Genomic DNA, 17,779 nt, shown 5'->3' on the forward strand with positions numbered 1-17,779 from the left:
ATCTCCTGAAGCCTCCCAACACACACGCCGACAGCACAGACGAGCGGCCGAGCCAAAAACACACATATCAGTCAATTAGGTTATCGCCGATGCAAACTACGTTAGCCTCCTGATTACAGCTGTGGCTGGAGATGAAACGCAGCAATCCCTCAGTCCTGAACAGAAACCACTCCGACAACAAAGCGTGCTTAATCCGCTTTTCTCAAAAATAAGACCCAATACTCCTTGCATACCGAAGGTTCTTTGAATTTATTAAACAGAACTGAGATTACCGCGGAGTAAAAATCCTTCTGGTAAAATATGGGAATAAAAGGTCCGTGCGCAGACGGGGTTTGGCGATCTCTGCCGTTCATATCTCAGCTGGCTGAACTACACGGTGTAAAGTTCAAGACCACCAGGTACTGAAAACTCACAATCCGAGGCCTGGAGCGAGAGAGGATGGTACATGCATAACGGAGCAGTGGGGAAAGGTTAAGGATGGTCTGAGGGTCTTAAATTATGTATGTGGATAAACAACACCAGGTCAGGTCACTCCAAACAAAACCTTTGCTTATGTAGGCCCACCTTAAAGCCTATTTGTGGTATTACACAATTGAATGTCATGTTAAGGTTGAAGCAACGTTCCCATCAGCGTTAAAATAATGTAATAATGCTAAAATATTCACCTAAATGTGAGGGAAAAGGCTGAAGCGGCAGGATTATTTGCGCTGACAGAATTAGTGCTTCAGAACTTACCAGAGTTCTCGTTTGATCTCCTCGTAGTCTGACTGCGCTTGAAGCTTTTCTTCAAGTTGCTGGGGAGGGGAAAAGGCAGATATGTGTATTTATAAGCAAATTTGTACTGTGAATCACTGATGTACTGTATTACACTGAAAACATCACAATATTCACACAGAGGGTTTAAATATTTCCCATAGAATAAAAATAGCATACTATTTTGGAATGGCATTAGATTGAAAAATGACAGATTTTTCTCTCTTTTTTTTTCTGGTGTCCTATACCTTTAAGGGACTCAAAATAAAATATACAAACAATGAAACATTTCTTTCATTTAGATTTTTTCAATCAAAATAATATATTTGGTAATATACATTACTACAATTACTGTTCAGAAGTTTGGGGTCAATAAGATCTTTTATAGGAAAATATATTTTTTTCAGCAAGGATGCATTAAACTGATCAAAAGTGACAGTATTGATATAGAAGTCTTACAATGTTAGAAAAGATTTCTACTTCAAATACATTTTTGAACAAGTTTTTAAACATCACAGGAATAAATCATTATTACTTAGTTTTTTTTATAATTATAATTTTAATAATATTTATTTTAAAATAATTATTTTAAAAACTATTTGTAAATACATATTACAAATATATTACAATTTAAAAAAAGTTACAGTTTGTAAATTGTAACAATATTTCATAATACATAATACTGCTGTTTTAATTGTAGTTCAAATGTTGATCAAATGAAGCCTTGATGAGCATAAAAAACATGTTTCAAAAACATCTCATATACTGCATTTATAAACACTGAGTAAATATTGTGAAATGAACAGTTCAAATTTAGCCATTATGTGTACTTTTACAGTTTATTTGCTATCATTCAATTGTTAGTAGTTCAAAAGTAATATATTTAAAATACATTATTTCATACTAAGTACAGTTCAAATTTATTAACAGATTTAATGATATATCATTCAAGACAAAAATGTTTATGAAACTTTTTGGAATACCACATGTGCACAAAGCAGATTTGCTAATATTAAGCCTAAAATGTGTTTTAAAGTCACTACTGATGAGGACTGTATGACCTCTGAATTACATCAGTCTTTAAAGTTATTTAAAGTGTAGCTGAAGTATAGTTTCATTTTAACACAATCACTTCAGTATATCTTAAGTTAGACCACATTAAGTACAAAATGTGTTGTTCCAATTCATCAGACTTTATACCAGTTTAGTATACCAAAAGAACAATTGAAGGATATTTTTATTAAGTACATAAATACGTGAATGTATTTGTAGAATGCTTAGCATGAAATAAATGTCTGTTCATATACATATCAGTATATTTCTTTTTCACTAGGGATATTATATACTTCAGCTTTTTATCAGTCATTCTACTTTCTAGATTTCAGCCATTAAAAAACCCATTTTGCAGAACGTGTACGTGCTCATGAATCTCCCGGCACACGCTCAGATTCTGCAGTAGAAGTTGAGTCTGCTACAGGCAGGCCAGATCAGAGCAGTCTCTCCGAGTGAGGCTCAGTGATGGCTTCGTCTCAGCTCAGTCTCCTGCCATCCAACCAGCTGTCATTCAAACTCTAAACATTCACTACATGGGTCACATGGCTCATGTAAGCCGCTGCAACATTTACAGGCCTGTCCTGCAGCCACAGAGCAGAGATCTGACTGCTGCCACGAGCAGGACCACTCGCTTCATCCAACATGAAATGTCGAGTTGAAACAGCTCGTGTCTGGAGTCCAGTGCTAATGCGACTTTAGATGGGCCGCTGCTTCATAATGACCCTCCAGGCTCTTTCACTTGTACTTGCTACAGCTGTTTAGCCAACTAAAGAGTGGCCCTTCTACATCAATGCTTATACATAATTAAAGAAGGCTGTATGGCACAGCAGTTTTACCACAGTAATGGAGTACAATGCAATGCAGGACTAACTAATTGCATACTACTAACCATCTAAACACATGATCAAAGCTACAGTTATGCTCTACATAATATATTACATATGTCTTACTGACCTTTAATAGGGCCTCTTTGGAGCTCAGTTGCTGTGCGAGCTGGCTGATCTGATTGGTGGAGGTCTCGCTGAGCTGGGCCAGACTGGCTTGAAGTCTCTGAACGTCCTCGGCCAGACGCTCTACCTCCCTTTCCTTCGCACCCAGCTCTGCCTCCAGACTGCTGCAAGATAGCGCCTCCAGAGGCTTGTCCTGCACACACAGATAAACACATTTTACAATGTTGTACAGACAATGTAAATGGTAACACTTCCTGTTAGCCAAGGCAAATCTCTGTGTTCTTGAGCAGTGTGATGCAGAGTACTGTGTTGTATCAAATTTGTATTTAAATGAACCTGCACTGTTAGCAGTATATATACTGTGCAAAGCACAATAAAAATATTTAAATGCATTATATTCATAAACCCTTGTAATGCGCTTTTTAACAATTTTACAAATAATTATAAATATATTTTGGTCATATTTTGGTCATACTCTAAGGCACAATTCTCAAATATTAACAAACTATTAACCACAAATTTTGCCTCAAACTTCTAATTTGCATCCTATACAGTATTACATTATTTGTTTAATTGTTCATATATTTAATGTTAACATTTCAGACATTCATGCTTCTAATGTATGCATTTTTTTTTTATAATTTACAAATCTGATATCAATCCTGATTAAGTATTTTTTGACAGCCCTAATAGATTAATCTCAATATTATAATATTAATATATTGCTTGTTTATGCATTACAATTTACAACGTCACTGTGAATGCATGTCTCCTATATCCTCCCTCTTTCATTACAATACAGGCATGTAGAGTTTCGTTCTTACCGCTTCCGGTGCTTTCTGGATCTGATTGGATGGTTGCAGGGTTTTGTCAGTTGAAGTGAGCTGCTCCCTCAGGCTCACGGCCTCCCTCTCTGCCGCCTCGGCCCTCTGTGGGCCACAGACAGAACAAATGGGTTAAAAATGGACTAAGTTGCAGATAAATAACCATAATATCAACCAACGCTGAGAAGACTTGGAGCTAAGAGATCACAGGCCTATTTTTTATGGCTGGGCTGAAAAATGTTAACTGAACTCACATGGGTCCTACTTGGCTGAGTGCTCTAGTATTCAAGCTAAAGTGTGTCAAGGTATGTATGGTTGGTTGATTCACAGAATATGCAAATCACGCAGAGTTCATTTTAAATAAAGATTGTGGTGTTAATTCATTTGTTGCCCTAGAATGGATGCCTGACCTAAAGACAAATGGCTAGATTCACGACGAGACTTCAAAAGTTAAATGTATTGTTAAAGCTGCTTAAAGCATTCAACCTTTAGATGCACTGAATCCAGCACCACCATCTTTATGCATGTATGGTAATGACGAGCTTAATTATGCTAATTTATTCCAAGCGTCTACGTAACAAGTCTTACCAAATGTTCTTTTTTTCTGTTGATTGGAATAATAATGCTAATGAAAACAATGATTATAGACTTTATACTCAAGTGTTTGTTTATTGCCTGCCCTACATTTTCAAAAACTTAGTTGATCATTTTTAGACAAGCAAGCTGATTTAACAGTGTTTTGCAAACAGAGACATTCAGAAAAAATGGCAGTTTTGAGTATGTTAGCAAGAAATAAGCCAGGAAGAGATAAATTAATAATATTATAATATAAAATAAAATATTCTACAGATCAGCTTTCTCATACACATAAGGTCAGTAAATGATAGACTGCTGATAAATAATAAAAATCCCAGAAATGCACAAAACCAATAAAAAGGCAAGAGATTCTTTATATTGCATCACATAAAAGATCTGATATCCATTTAGATTTAGCCGTTGGGGCTCAGAGCTCGAAAAAGTGCAAGGGAATGATGGATTTCTTCCAAAAGGAAAGCAGATGGAGGGAATTAGGATTTCTGGGACTTGTATATATGTGTCTCCAATAAAGTTGTGTGCTAATAAAAGAAATTTGCAATCTAGCACAGCAACTTCTGTAGAGTCCATTAGACCAGCGATATTAATAAAAGACCTAAACAAGCTGTTATTGTGTCTTAGATTTGCATACAATAGAAATACAAGTCACTTTTCCATGAGGAATATGGCCTTTACCTGATTGGCTCTCTCCAAATCTGTCGTCACCACTTCAATCTCATTGGCCCTGAAAAATGAAGGCGCACATTACTTACGCAGGCAGGAGGGAAACAATAGCGCAGGTTAGTTGCAATAAAACACAATGATGCAACATAACGCAATGCAATAAAATGGGTCACAGACGGAACAGACCAGGTGGAACAGAAGACCTCACATCAACATAAAACGGGTAATCAGCATCTTGCCTCACTTCTGGGCCGCTTGCATGTGTGCATATGCAATTACGAGCAGCTAGATGCGTTCTGAGAGCATTCATCATGAAAGCATCTGGGTATGTGTGTATTGTTGTGTAGAGATCAGCCGTTTCAGTTGGACTTCCATAACCCTGCCAAGCATGTGAACACTTGCACACTCACCCGTATGCACACTGGCAAACACACATACACACTATCGCACGCACGCGGGGCCATTAAGCCCTCTCGATTTCACAGTAATCCGATGGACTGTGAGCTGTGTAGCCCAGCAGTGGGTTCACGGCTCAGCCACATGGACAAGCCCAGGTTAAAACAGAGGGATTACACTAATATAGGCCTCAGACTCCTTTTAATGCACACTAATCTGATATAATATTCTCAATTCTGCTAGCACACAGCTCAGCCCAGCAAATGGCATGGCTTAGGTGTGTAAACACAACTGCTTTCAATAAAGGTTAACAGTACTGTATGTCCCCATTAAACATTCAACTCAAATGAGATGAGTTTGTTCACTTAAATACAGCTTTCAAACATTCTTTTAGTAAAAAAAAAAAAAAAAAAAAAAACTACAAAAAGTCATGCTACCCATTTGGGTTAAATTTACTTTTATTATTAGAATTAGGAAATGAGTTTATGAAAACATCATGATCCAAATCCAAAGTCAAGGCTGAGGAATTGTTTCACCATTTACTCTTCTTCAAGCTATTCCAAACATGCATGAACCTAAAAGAAGGTATTGTGAAGAATGTGAGTAACCAAACAGATTATGATCCCTACGGACTTCCATAACATTTTTATCCTTTCTATAGAAGCTATCAATTGTTTGGTTGCCAACATTCTTCAAAATACCTTTTATGTTCCACAAAAGAAAGAAACTCATCCATTTTTAGAACAGCTTGAGGGTGAGTAAATGGCTAAAGGATTTTCATTTCTGGGTGGACTATCCATTTAAGGTTTAGCCGGTTACTAAGCATTATGGTCACACATTTTTTTAAGGTCCAATTTCCGCTATTAACAAACCATTAACTGCAAACTTTTGCCTTCATAAACTCATAATTTGTCATTTATTAATAGTAGTTAAGTTTAGCTAATGGGTAGGATTAGGGATGTAGAATATGGTCATGCCGAATATTTGCTTTATAAGTGCTAATAAACAGACAATATGTTAATAAGCATGCAAGCAAGTAACTAGTTAAAAGTGAGAATAGGTCCTCAAGGTCCAGAAAAGTATGAAAGACATTGTCAGAATAGTCCATCTGCCATCAGTGGTTCAACCGTAATGTTGTGAAGCGACGAGAATACTTTTTGAAAATGAAGAAAACAAAAATAATGACTTCATTCAACAATTTGTCTCCTCATCGCTTCATAACGTTACGGTTGAACCACTGATGGCAGATGGACTATTTTCACGATGTCTTTCATACTTTTCTGGACTCTGAATTTACTTGGCAGTCAATGGGACAGTCACAAGCCTCCCGGTTTACATCCAAAATATCTTAAATTGTGTTTCAAAGATGAACAAACCTTTTACGGGTTTGGAACGACATGGGGGTAAGTGATTAATGACAAAATTTTCATTTTGGGGTGGAATAACCCTTTCAGTGTTACCGGCATCATTATATCAAAACATTCAATTGACAACCATTTTGCATATGACATAATTTAAAGTGTTTCATTTTCTTTTATTAGAGGTTTTGCCGCAACACACTTAGCATGTGGTTAAGTATACTAACTGCCAAGTTACACCACCGTTTTTGTTTTGATTTTGGCACATCTTAACCAAACTCAATGTGTTCTCATACTACAATGTGTTGTCTCTGGTGTGCAAACAACAAATGTTTCTGTACTACTTAGAGAATTTTTTAAACCACAGTCTAAACCAAATTAAAAGCATTCCCACAATAATGTGTAGCATGTGTGCTAACTGCTAGGCTAGTACTTTGTTCTGTAGCCATTTTTGTTTGATTCTGAACCACAATCTCCACAAACTCAAATAGATCACACATGATAATGTGTTGTAGCCTGTATTCCAACAACTAAGCTACAAATTCGACCAATCTGTTTATTTTTTGCTTGATTTTGTAAAACAGTCTTTACCAAACTCAGAACATTCACACATAATGTGTTACAGCATGTGTATTGCTAGGTTACTACTCACTACATTAGCTGTTTCTGTACCACTGCCTTTAACAAACTCATGTGTTCACACTTGAAGCAGCAAAGCTAATGCTTGTAGCTGGATTTGACACGACAAACATTTAACCAACACATAATCTTTAAGAGAGTAAAACTTGTTAGCCCACATACTGAGCCCTTAATCTGATAAAAGCACTTGCATTATTTCTGTCACCCACTGTATTCTCCTCTCGAACGGTTCTCCCATTGACATTTCTGACCATGTGACTGCAAACTGAGAGGAGTCAAGCACAGCTGAAATTAATTCAACAGCCAAGCTTAATTAGAGGCGATTTGGTTTAATGATTCAGATGAGCTTAACTCGGCTTTGTGCGCACTTTTAAGCACGTAACTCCGGCATCTCATGGTTGATATTGCGTTGGAGTTTCATTGTGGAAAAAAAAAAGTGAAGAGAATAATATGTAGTACTACTACAAATTATTATTGAAACTAAATTATTCACTCCAATTACATGACGGCTTTCTTACATCAATGTGAAACCCCATTTTTTAAAATGTGACATTTCAAAGTGAAACGGAACATTCAACAGTTGAACAGGACTTTTTTTTTTTTTTTTTACTCACTGGAAATTTATTGTATTATGAAAAATGGGCATTACACACCAGAATGGCACTAAAAACAATGTCTTAACATCTATTAAAATAGACTGCATTTTTGGGGGGGGGGGGGGGATATTATGTGCACAGATTAATTTCTCATAATAAGAACCAGCACATTTAACGAAACTAAATATAGCCAATTGCATTTTCACTTCACCTTTAAAAACTAAAATGTTTAATAATGTAGATATTTATTATTTAACATATTTAGCTAGCTTCTTTCCCTCTGAGCTTTACCAAACCCAAATAGTTAAATATAAATCATTAAATAATGCAAGATCATCACAGATTTGGGAATTATGGAATATAATACTCCTTTAAACCTAAAGACTGCAGATCAGAGGTTTATTTTATGCATTAACAGTGTCATGATCTCGTCATGGCACTGAATACAAAAATACAATCCCTCTTAAATACAGTGTAAAGAGGCACTCATTCTTTCTCTCTCGCTCTCACACACACACGCACACCACACGATTGTGAACCTGCATAACCTAATCTCCTCTCATTTCTGCTCTCGTCAGCTCATGTTCACTCCCTCCTTTATGGGCCCCACTGTAAAAACACATTAAATGACGACCTTAAAGGGGCCATATTCGACACTTTCATAGTATTTTCTGTCTTTCCTTGAATTCACTAACATTAGTCAAGGTTTCTTGCACTGAAAACAATCATAATATAGTGTAATGCTCTCTCTTTGACCCTTACATATAACCTGTTTTTGCTACTGTATCTTTGAGAATTCTATATGCAAATGTGCTCTGCTGTGATTGGCTGACCCTTTCGCGAACTGTTGGTAGAGATTTTTGTTATATTTATATATATGTTTCAAGTGGGAGGTTTGCGTGTTAGAGTTCATCAACGTTCTTCATAGAAATTTAATTTCAAAAGACCAAAAAATAAAATCCGTGATATGTCCACTTTAACGATGAAAAGATAACGACGAGAACTGCGTGAGACATACGTAACTCCCATTGGAGCTCAGCCTTCAAATCCAGCATGTTCTTCATCACCTCGAACCAGGAGGCCAGAGGTTATCTGCGAGATCATTCATTCTGATTATTTCATCATTTACATACGAAAACACTACAATGTGGGAAAGTCCAAAGAAATAAAAGTGTGAACGTAATCCAGGAACACATAAACACAACTTCTTTTGTTATTCTATCAGCTACCGCTGATGAATAGAGCGTATTAAACACTTACTGCATTTGATTATTGTATTTGGTCGGCTCTCGCCTGATAAATTATGAGAACCAGATGCTTTGATTTTGACCTTTTCCATCCAGCATGGCTGTCAGAAAGGGGAGGTTAACTCGGCGCTCGGGCGAAGCTAGCGAGAGAGAGGTCCAGGTTACATGCATCCTCTGGCTGTAATTCAACTCTTTCAGGCGATTCTCTCTCTCCCGTCTTGCTCGAACTCACTCTCGTTCGCTCTCTCCCCAGTGTCTTTGTTTCTGTTGCGGATCAAATCCCCCTGGGCTGGTACGACATTTCACAGATTTAGCCCATTAGATTTCCATTTTGCTCTCTTTCTCCATTTGGCCCCTATCTTATGGAGCCAGTGTAGGCTTTATCCTGGTGGGGTTTTTTGTCCTCCCATCCTCTCTTAACCTTCTGAAGGCTGGAGTGGTAAGAAAACCCTCGGGTTAGATTTTTTTCTCCTCTTGTTGAGTGTCTGACCTCCAGGAGATACGAAAAATCTCATTTTTAAGTGTCATTCCTCACTAACTCTCAAAACAAAAAAACATCATCGACCCAATTCTTTCTCGACAGCAATCACACAGGTGTATAATCATCTCCTAAGGAGTTTTCAAGAGTTTTGTTCAGGAGTAAATTAAATACTAAAGATGTTGATTTACCTGTTATTTCATTATGAAATACTCAACCTTACCAATAATAGTTTTTCCTTCAATTTCTGAAGGAAACACGAAGCGTAAGTGCTTTGTGGTTTAGAAAAAGTTCTTAACCATTAAGTTTAGTGTAAAAAATGTAACCATACATATAATACACTGATAAATATTAAACTTTTAAAAGTAAATCCAAACATTAAATAGTCTAAACAAAGTCCCAAAAATTAAGGAAAAATTTAATTATAAATATGAAAACACTGAATCGTTATATTAAATTAGAAGAAAACATATTTGACAGTTTTCCAAAACTTGCAAAGTATCAATACATGGTTGTTAAAGGTGGTTCTTACTGGCACCTTAAAGAAAAAAAGAAGAAAAAAAAACACCAAATCTCTATTGTTTTGATCCACAAATATTGGTCGGCGACTTCTGGTTATGGAATTTTTTTCACCGGTTTTATTGACAGCCAGATGAAAATTGCAAGGTTTACTGGTTGGAAAAGTAACTGTATATTGTTCCTCTACAAACCACACAATGTGAGGTATCACTTTTGTTTATACTACAAATAATACACAGTACAGGTCAAATGTCACAACAAAGTTAAACGCTCAAGGTTTATGGTTCAGAATCCCATAACCATTGGTATAAGCAATAGAGATGTTAGTTTAGCTATTCATTTTAGTTTAGTGTACTATAGTGTATCAAGCTATATTTGGAAAAATCTATATACCCGCATAATGCATCTGCACAATACTGTGGAAATATCAGCGAACAATGTAAGAGCTTCTGGGATGGTGAAATGTCTTGCTTGACACAGATGAAATGTTTTCTTTGCACTCAGCCGGCGAGCGTAGATCTGTGCAGATAAATCAGGTGGGTAGGATGAGGTCCTTTGTGTTCCCTGCAGTAATTCAAAACCTGCCAGACTGATGGGAGTACAGACAAATGGATCAGACAGAGCAAAAATCCACCCTCCGAAATGTCACACAACCAACAACGCAGCAGAGACCCTGTCAAGCAAAACACGCTGGATTCGGAGACGAAAAAAGGCTGAGAGGTGCGAACAGGCCTGACGTTGCTCTTCTGCCTGGATGTGGGGGGAATCAAACCATGCTGTTTATCCGAGTCAGTGCATGTAACATCACAGGACGCATAGACAAAAGGATCTGAAGGTATGTTCACAGCAAACACACAGTCGCCGCGAGCCCGTGGGGACTGTCATGTCACTGGGAGCCGATGAAATTCGTGTGCACAGCTCTCGCATGCCAGAACCCTGACTGCACCAGATCACTGGCTCAGTGCACTCCTCCACGGTTTACATCTCTCTCTCTCACACACACACACGCCAAGCCCACATAAACCACAAACAGAAATTCACTCCGTCTCTCTCCATTTCTCGCTCTTCATAACACATGCACACATCCCCACCTAGACGCACGCTCGCGATCCAACATCCGCACACAATTCCACAGGCCTCACACACGGCTGCTATTTCTGTAAGCTCCCCATCTACTGCCCATTTGTCTCGTAAAGGACACACTGCAAAACCCAACCTGCCACTTTCAGCGCAGGAGAAACAACTTTAATTGCATGTTGTTCCTTTCCAATTCAGTCAGGGAGAAACCAGAGAGAGTTTAACCACGCTGGGAACAAGCACAACAGGCCACACAGCATGACAAACTCAACCCTAAGCCCTAGGATTACTAAAACTGCCCGAGGTAATAAACTCAATGTATTTTTCTGCTTTGTTTCCTACAAAAAATAAAATAAAATAGGGTTAAGTGTCAGACTGTTAAGTATGTATATGACAATTGCTAAATATGAAAAAGTGAATGTTAAAGTGAATATCTTAATGTTGAGGCAAAACTAAATATCTTGTGCCACATACAAAAACATTAAGCCGAAATACATTCAATTATATTTACACAAAAATGTTGGCTTGTTAAACTTAATATGTAAAAATGGAAAAGGTAAATAAAAAACAAATAAGCTGACTAATTTACAGAAACTATTTGTTAAATACAAATGTGTTAAATATAAAAACATTAAGTAAAATTGGAAAGCTAATTTTAACATAAATTATTGTAATTCAATAAATAAACATTCAAATACGCTGAAAATGCAGAGTTCTTAAATTAAATATGAAAATGAATAAAATACAAAAACAATTTATTAAATACAAATGTTGAGTTAAATATGAAAACAATAGGTTAAATACACTGAGTTAAGTTGGAAACCTTAAATATATAGAAATAATAAAAATTCTAATATGATCATTAAGCATGACTATTGAAAATGCAATTTCTTATATCAAATATGAAAATGTTAAATGGAAAAATGGAAATGTTATATTACTAAGCTATTATAAACACTAAGAAAATAGTTAAATATGAATTATACTATAATAAATACAAATACAAGTTAAAAACATTAAATATAAATACATAAATTAAAAAAATTACAACAACGCCTTTTTAAAGGCAGTCTTTTGAACATATGAAAACATTAAGTTAAATAAAAATGAGTTGAGTTAAATATAAATGCCATAAGGTAAATATGAGCATCTAGATTAAATATGATCTCCAAATCCTAAGTTTATTATGCTATTTAAAAAGACTGTAATGAATGTGTATCAGCACTGGCGTGTGTTTGTGCAGGCATGCATGGGCCGATGCCCGTGTCTGTGCCAGCTGTAGTTACTGTAGCTGGCAGGACATTAATGAGGAGGTCCTGAGGAGGGATGAGAGCAGAGTCTGGGCTGGAAAAGAAAAAGAAGCGGATTAAAATTTCAGCACAACACAGAGCCCTAAGAGAGAGAGAGAACAAGATAGATGGCTGGGACGACAGACACCTCGCGGGCCTGTGAGAAAGGCGGACATTCCACCGTGAACACGTCTGGGAGGGGAGGGATAGTGGGGGAGGGGAAAAGAGAGAGGTCGCATACAAACAGCGAAGCGAATTGAAGCATTCCATTATTACGCTCGACTGAACCCTGCTCCTCTTTTCACCCTGAACCCAAGATACACACACACACACACCAAATACACACTCTTTGCAGCTGATACCATCCTTCCTTCAGACTGAACTAAAAAAGAGAAAGAGGAAGGGGAGGGTGAGACGACAGGAAGGGATATGAGAGACAAAAATAGGAATGATGTTACTGGACTGACTAGTTAAAGACAAACTGAATGTTAAGAGGGTGAAAACTGGATAAATAAAAAAGCAGGAACTCTCCTATCCATCAAAAATGCTTGTATTAGTTTTCTCCACCCACACGGCCTAGATTACATCAGCAGATAAAAAAAGTCACTTTAAAGACTGAAAAAGTTCAAGCTATGAAATCACTTTTTTTTTTTTACAATAGCATGCACTGAATTGTTATTCCATTTTATTTGATGCAGTCTTTCAACAAGCACGACCGCAAACATCTCCACAGTTCATATGGGTGATGATCGATCAATGTTATGGATTTTGTGTCCATACCTGCTGAACACCCAGAGCTAACAGGCCACATCAAAGGCAGAACAACTGCCCGCCGAGGGACTTCCTTTCTCATTCGCTTATTACTGGAGCACCGTGGAGCATGACACATTCTTATGTTTATTTAACTATGCAAAACTCATACAAGAATGTCTCAGCACCCTTCCCGTTGAGATCCACCTACTACCACTGTAGATGAGCTGAGTTAACAGAGCATGTAAAACCCTGAGGCCAGGAAAGGGCTCTTAGATGGGGGGCGGGATTCCTTTATCCCCTACCAAAGACACATGCACAGAATCACGTAACCTCATTAAGTCAGCAATCACGACAACAAGACAACGATGAAGCCTTGGATTATAGACTTTCCAAGCTTAAGCAAAATCAGATATGTAAAGCACAAAGCCAAATATGTATAGCATGTAGACCAACACTACTAGTAGCAAAACACTTAAAATATTGATGAAATGATGGGATTTAATACACACATTTTTTTTAGGAGGATTTCGATATAAGCCAAGAGGAGACTCTTTTGCTAAAGTAAGGAAACTTTGCTTCTTTTGCTCCTATAAACAAACTTGCAAGACTAGCATATCTCAGAGGCGCGGGCACTGCTGCGCATATTACGTGCTGCTTCATCCGCTGAAACAGATCCGCGTATGACAGATAACGGAAGTGAGAGAAGAGTATATATTACTTTTGAAAAAAACACACTTTTGATCTGGTGTAAGCGTACGGGCCAACCAAAGACCCGAGAAGAGTTTGGGATAAGAGGAGAGAAAGAGCGAGGACCAATATCGGTGTTGCATTTTCTAGATGGAGAGAGCTTCGTGACAAACTTCAACTAGAAAGAGATGCCGATCTCGCTTGTGTTTTACTCGACAGGTGAGTTGTTTTGATGCCTATCTTTACAGAAAATGTATGGTATTATAATGATCAACAAGATTAGTATTAGTATTATTACTATCCGTAGTCTGATCGCGTCTTTGCATTTACTTTGTATGTAATCTACTCGTGCAAATCGTTGAACTCGCGTTAAATCCATGATTTATCTTTAAGTCTGATTGATGGCTGTCAGCGATTGGGTAGAAGAAAACAAATCCCATCATTCCACACTCCTCCTAAGCGTCATCAAACCACGCGATTGATATCGTTTTGGTAGTGCGCCCTCTCGTGGCAGGTCCTACAACCTATACCTTTAAGTGATTCTTTTTATAACAATGCATAATTATGAAAATATTATGTACACACACACACACAAACATTAAATTACATATAAATATAAATTTGTTCTGAAATGACTTCTACAGATACACAAATATAATATGCAAAATAAATGGCACTTTTTGGATCGGGCACTTAAATACTGAATTTTATGTATTATAGTACGAAATCAATTATAATTTATCATATGGTATTTAATGTCCATGAAAATACTGTTTTTAAATGGATTTTTTATGCATTGTTATATAGAAAACCACTTAATTTATTTTCGTGTTCAAATATTCAATTGTATACACACACACACACACACACACACACAATAGACAATACAAATAACAATTTAATAATAAAAAATATAGAGAATATAAAATGTCAATAGACAGAATTGTGAATTTTTGTATGTGCTATTTACAGATGAAAGTTATTGAGTTATTTATAGTACAGTCCTGAGTAATTATGTGTTGTTCATATATATATGTGTGTGTGTGTGTGTGTGTGTGTGTGTATGTGTGTGTGTGTGTGTGAACAATGGTATGTATTGTTATGCAGGTACCTAAATTTCAATTTTACCCACATATTTCAAAAAAGAAAATTAGCATTTAACACACACACACACACACACACACACACATATATATATATATATATATATATATATGTGTGTGTGTGTGTGTGTGTGTGTGTGTCCGTAAACTTGCTAAAAAATACTGAGTATTTTTATAAATACATTTCTATATTTACACTCTCGTTCATGCCAATAAAGCTATGAGAATGTCTTCCAAACTGTCTTTAAAGTACAATAAACAGCCCATTAAATTCACTGTGACACCAACAATGTTCCTTCATTTTATATTGGCAGCAAAATCATATCCAATGATTTTGCAAATAATAAGTCATACTTACTTGACCAAAAATAAATGCCACTTAACATCTTACAAGTTATCAAGTTAATGCTAATAAAACTCCGGCACCAGGATGAGAAGCAGGTAAGAAATCGAATGGAGTGGAAACGTTTTATCTGCCACACTCTCTGTAAAAGTCCCCAGGAGAGACAGGGTGGATTGGAAACAGGCCAATGTTACTGAATGACACAATGCGTTTTCTTGTGTGTGCGTCTGTGTGTGTGTCTTACTTGTTTGTGTACACATACACACATACACAGTCACATTCAAATGTTGAGAGATTTATCTCTCGTTAGATCCGTGTCTGCAGTGTTCGTAGATTCAGAAGCGTGTCTTTTCCTCAAATAAACCTCGCATTGACCTTCTGGTTCGACCGCAGCTCCCCAAGGAGGGTTTCTGTGCTAGAAAAAGTGGATTTTGGACTTCAAAGGTACAGTGCTGGGGGTCTGGCATGGCAGGGTTTGGTTTGATCACAGGTAGTGTAATTATGCCACTCCCAGAGCAGAGAACGGCGTCGAAACAGCCTGCAGCGAGCACGCTCTGCAACAGGATGCATTCCTCAGTGACAGCAAGACAAGGAAATTGCCACCTAACCCCGACCACATGACAGGGAGAGAAGAACGCACATATGCAGGCGCACACAAACACACATGCATGACCCAGATCAAGGCAAACAGACACAATGCGCAAACAAAAAGCACGTATGCTTTTCGCCGCCCACAAAATGTCAGACGACAATACGAATCCCTTCATTACAGGATTCTCAGAGAATCACTCAGAGCATCTGTGCGAGTTATGAGGGATTGTGTCATCCATTATTCAGTCTTGTGTAGCCATAAAGGCATCATGGGCGGGACGTGAGGACTATTGAATATCAACTTGTCCGTGAATGAAGGTGTGATTTCACCACACTGTGTTTTCCCCCATAATCAAACCTGTCTACAGTAGGATTATGAGCTGTTTTGGTGCGAATCAAAGGGGTGTGTGTGTTTGTCTGTGTCTGTACCGACACGCAAATGTGGGTAAATGTGTGTGCAAAGGTGAGACAAAGACGCAGCACGCCTAGCAGACAGTCGAAGAAATACAGGAGGAGGAATCCGAGCCATTTTGGCACTAATCCACGCTGTCTCCTGCTGTGTCCCGTCAGAGTGAAAATGGGTTACTCACTTTGCTGTGGATTCTTCATCGTATTTCGTCTTCAGTTCATGGAGTTCTGCCTGAGTTGCTTCAAGTGCTGCGCAACAAATGAAATGCAAGTCAGTAAAACAGGCTTAAACAACTCAACTATGTCTAATGACATTTACGTAATTGTCAAAACACCCAACTTGACGGTGAATATATTAGCAAACCTGTTTGTAAGGACTGCGTTTTCATGTCCAAGTCTTCGGTCCTGCTGTCCTGGTTCTGCTGTGGCCGACTGCATAGACATACAGAGGACAATTAAAACAACTGTATGTTGACAATTAAAACAAATCTCCCAACATACATTAATGTACAGACAGGATAGTCACATTAACTCACATTTTATCTAAAGCGACTAATAAATGAGGACAATAGTGGCAATCAAATTAACAAAAGAGCAATAATATGCAATTGAAATACAATACCGAACGCTAGTGTTAGACGGTAATTTTTTTAAATAATTAAAAAGAAAAGTTGAAAGAATTGAAAAAGAATAGAGAACGCTAGTGTTAGAGCTTCCATTTTTAAATGAAAACTAAACAAAATGAAAATGGGAAATTATTATTATTTTTTTTATGTATTCAGAATTTAGTTACAAATGCACGTATGATTAATGAAAAATACAGTTTAAAAATTCATAAACATGAACTGAATGCTGAACAAATCGATGATGCCCAAAAATTTTGCTTAAGAACTGAAAAATTTATTTTCTAACTCGCTAAATTGCTATCTAGGAAGTCAGCTTGCTAGTTTTTGAAACACAGCCTATGAATTCATAACGCAATCATGAATATTAATGCCATATTGGATTTGTGCAATGGTCAGGCTAACCTCTCCTTGTCTGCATAGTTGTTAGGAAGGTTTTCCCCTTTGCTTTCCCTCTCTTCTCTTCTTGACGAGTCCTGGTTGTGATCGGGAGCTTCCTCTGTATTCTTGGCCTGCAGAGAACGCTCATACTGCTCCAACTTCTCTTTAAGTGCTTTAATAGTGACTTCTGTAGGAGAGAAACAGAGAGAAGCTTGAAAAGGAAAGACAGTGAAGACCTAAGGGTGTTTGGGGTTTAGGTTTTGTCTACACTGTGTCCCCCAAGGATAATAAACCCTGAAATGGGCCAAGAGGAAAACCACTTAATAAACATACTAAATTATATCTTTAAGGAACAATTCACCCAGAAATGACAAAACTGTCATCATTTACTTACCCTCAAGTCGTTCCAAAACCATATAGCTTTTTTTCTACCATAGAATACAAAAGGAAAAAT

General features: G+C 37.3%; 1 protein-coding gene across 8 annotated transcripts in view; it reads right to left on the reverse strand.

Annotated features, from left to right (window-relative positions):
- Positions 1–17,779, reverse strand: part of LOC113109931 (homeobox protein cut-like 1) — a 115,147-nt gene that overhangs the window by 30,891 nt on the left and 66,477 nt on the right. For all 8 annotated transcript variants that reach the window (XM_026273832.1, XM_026273831.1, XM_026273825.1 and 5 more), the window contains exons 6-12: positions 17,350–17,512; positions 16,686–16,753; positions 16,504–16,570; positions 4,850–4,898; positions 3,581–3,685; positions 2,761–2,949; positions 736–794 (exon numbers count right to left, since the gene is read on the reverse strand). In XM_026273832.1, coding sequence (XP_026129617.1) covers positions 736–794; positions 2,761–2,949; positions 3,581–3,685; positions 4,850–4,898; positions 16,504–16,570; positions 16,686–16,753; positions 17,350–17,512 — 700 coding nt within the window. The remainder of the gene's footprint in view (positions 1–735; positions 795–2,760; positions 2,950–3,580; positions 3,686–4,849; positions 4,899–16,503; positions 16,571–16,685; positions 16,754–17,349; positions 17,513–17,779) is intronic.

Source organism: Carassius auratus, chromosome 10 (genome assembly GCF_003368295.1).
Source record: "Carassius auratus strain Wakin chromosome 10, ASM336829v1, whole genome shotgun sequence".
NCBI classification, from domain to species: domain Eukaryota; kingdom Metazoa; phylum Chordata; class Actinopteri; order Cypriniformes; family Cyprinidae; genus Carassius; species Carassius auratus.